This window comes from Salvia miltiorrhiza, chromosome 6, assembly GCF_028751815.1.
Source record: "Salvia miltiorrhiza cultivar Shanhuang (shh) chromosome 6, IMPLAD_Smil_shh, whole genome shotgun sequence".
In the NCBI taxonomy this organism is placed as follows: Eukaryota; Viridiplantae; Streptophyta; class Magnoliopsida; order Lamiales; family Lamiaceae; genus Salvia; species Salvia miltiorrhiza.
Window position 1 is genome coordinate 44052138 of NC_080392.1, and position 1813 is coordinate 44053950.

Below are 1813 nucleotides of genomic sequence, written 5' to 3' on the forward strand. Positions count from 1 at the left end.
AAAAAGGAAAAGCACACTCACACTCTAGCCTTTTAGGTGATTCGAACCTTCAATTTATTGGTTAGAGAAAAAAACGTCTTACCAATAGACTGCGCTCCATTATTAAACATTTCTCCATTTTCTTTCTCTCACCCACACACATGCAATCCAAATGCATTGTTAGAGCATCAACAACCCTTGCACCCACTCCAACAATGGTATTGCACTCACTTGGGTGCAATGGATTTTATTTTATTTTTGATATAGTTTTATTCTAGTTTTCATTTTAAATTTACAATAATTGATAAATTAAAATTTCATTGAATTCAAATTCAAATCCTACATTGATTGAATTAAAGTTGCAATACAAGAAATTAAAATCCTAAATTACTTAAATTAAAACAAACATAAAATAAAAAATCCTAAAAATCTAGCGGATGTTGTTTCGTTGCTTGATCTCCGCCACCTTGCACATGTGAAACGCCAATTCGTCGGGATTCATTTGAGAGGTGTCCCGGCTCATCAACATGCTATCGGAGAGGTCACGTTGAACTTGGGAGAACGTTTCCATTGCAGTCACCATATTCGCCATGTACCCGAGAGCTTTTTGGTTATCCTCCGACGTCTCTTCGGCCTTTTTCTTGCCTTTCCGTTTGTCTCTCTTGGCCGCCTTTTGCCCTTGGGGCCGGGTGGAGATACTCGCGTCGCTAGAAGTCGTTGTGGGAAGACCGTCGGAGACTTGCAAATTTCTTGGACTCGCGCAAGATCTTCCGTGCATGCGGATACCGGAACGGAACACGGTACTCGGCTAGCCACATTGCCTCTGCTTGCTCCACGATTTGACCATCACTCATGCCTGATTTCCATTGATCATGACATTTTTTGTTCATGGCCTCAAACCTCTTCGAATCCTTCGCCACCCGTTGAAAGTGAGATTTGATTTGCGTGACGTCGCGTGAAATAGATCCTCGGGGCTTTTCAGCGTTGTATTGGGTGCAGAGGGAGCCCCATAACTTCGCCCCTTTTTGGTCGACACCCACCACAGAGTCGTGGGTGTGCTCGAGATACAAACGGCAGATTAGCACCGTTTCTGGCGGATAATAGTTGCTACGTTTGGTGGCCGCCGGCATAGAAGCAATCTCCTCCACGTCGGGCTCGGGGTCGGCAACGGCGGCAAAGCGGGGGTTCAAATTGGTGGCCGCCGCTTGAAAGGCATTCGATTCTGGCGTGAACGGCGAGAATCCTTGCCTGGAAGCATTTGATTCGTCGGGGGATGGATTTTGAGGGTGTTCACGCCAATAGTTGCTCCAATCGCCTTCCATTGCTATTTGTTGAAATAATATAAGTAGAAGATGAAGAAGAAAATGAGGAGAATGATGAATGTTTGAGGTATTTGTTGATATATATATAGGTGCTAAGAATTAAAAAAAAAAAAAAAAAAGCCAACGGATAGAAAAAAACGGCTACTGCCGATTTTTAATTTTTTTTTTCAATTTTCCTTTTTTTTTTTTGGTTTGAAAAGGGGCGCGTGTAAACACGTCTCCTCCTTCGCTCCCACAGGCTGCTGGTGCGTTCCGTCGCCCCACCCCCATTGCACCCGGGTGCAGCAACGCCGGCGGGTGCGATAGGCCGGGTTCGATCCGGCCTTCGCACCCAGCGTTGGTGATGCTCTTAGCACCCAATTAACCTATAATTAATTAATTAATCCTTCTACGATCCCTCAAAGCCCATCGCTGCCCAAATCCTTCTACGTACCCACTACCTTGCATTCGAATTAAAGTTTTAAGAATAACAGTTATACCAAAAAAAAGCCTTGCAAACTGAAATGCTATGA

The 1813-nt window shown here is 44.2% G+C and overlaps 1 protein-coding gene across 1 annotated transcript; it reads right to left on the reverse strand.

Annotated features, from left to right (window-relative positions):
• Positions 1-686: 686 nt before the first annotated feature.
• LOC130991010 (uncharacterized) lies at positions 687-1109 on the reverse strand. Its single transcript, XM_057915215.1, has one exon. The coding sequence runs from the start codon at positions 1107-1109 to the stop codon at positions 687-689; it is 423 nt and encodes a 140-aa protein (XP_057771198.1).
• Between the last annotated feature and the right edge of the window lie 704 nt (positions 1110-1813).

What these genes read in the sequence shown, in the direction of transcription:
- LOC130991010 (XM_057915215.1), bottom strand. Translation starts at nt 1,109, where the DNA reads ATGCCGGCGGCCACCAAACGTAGCAACTATTATCCGCCAGAAACGGTG.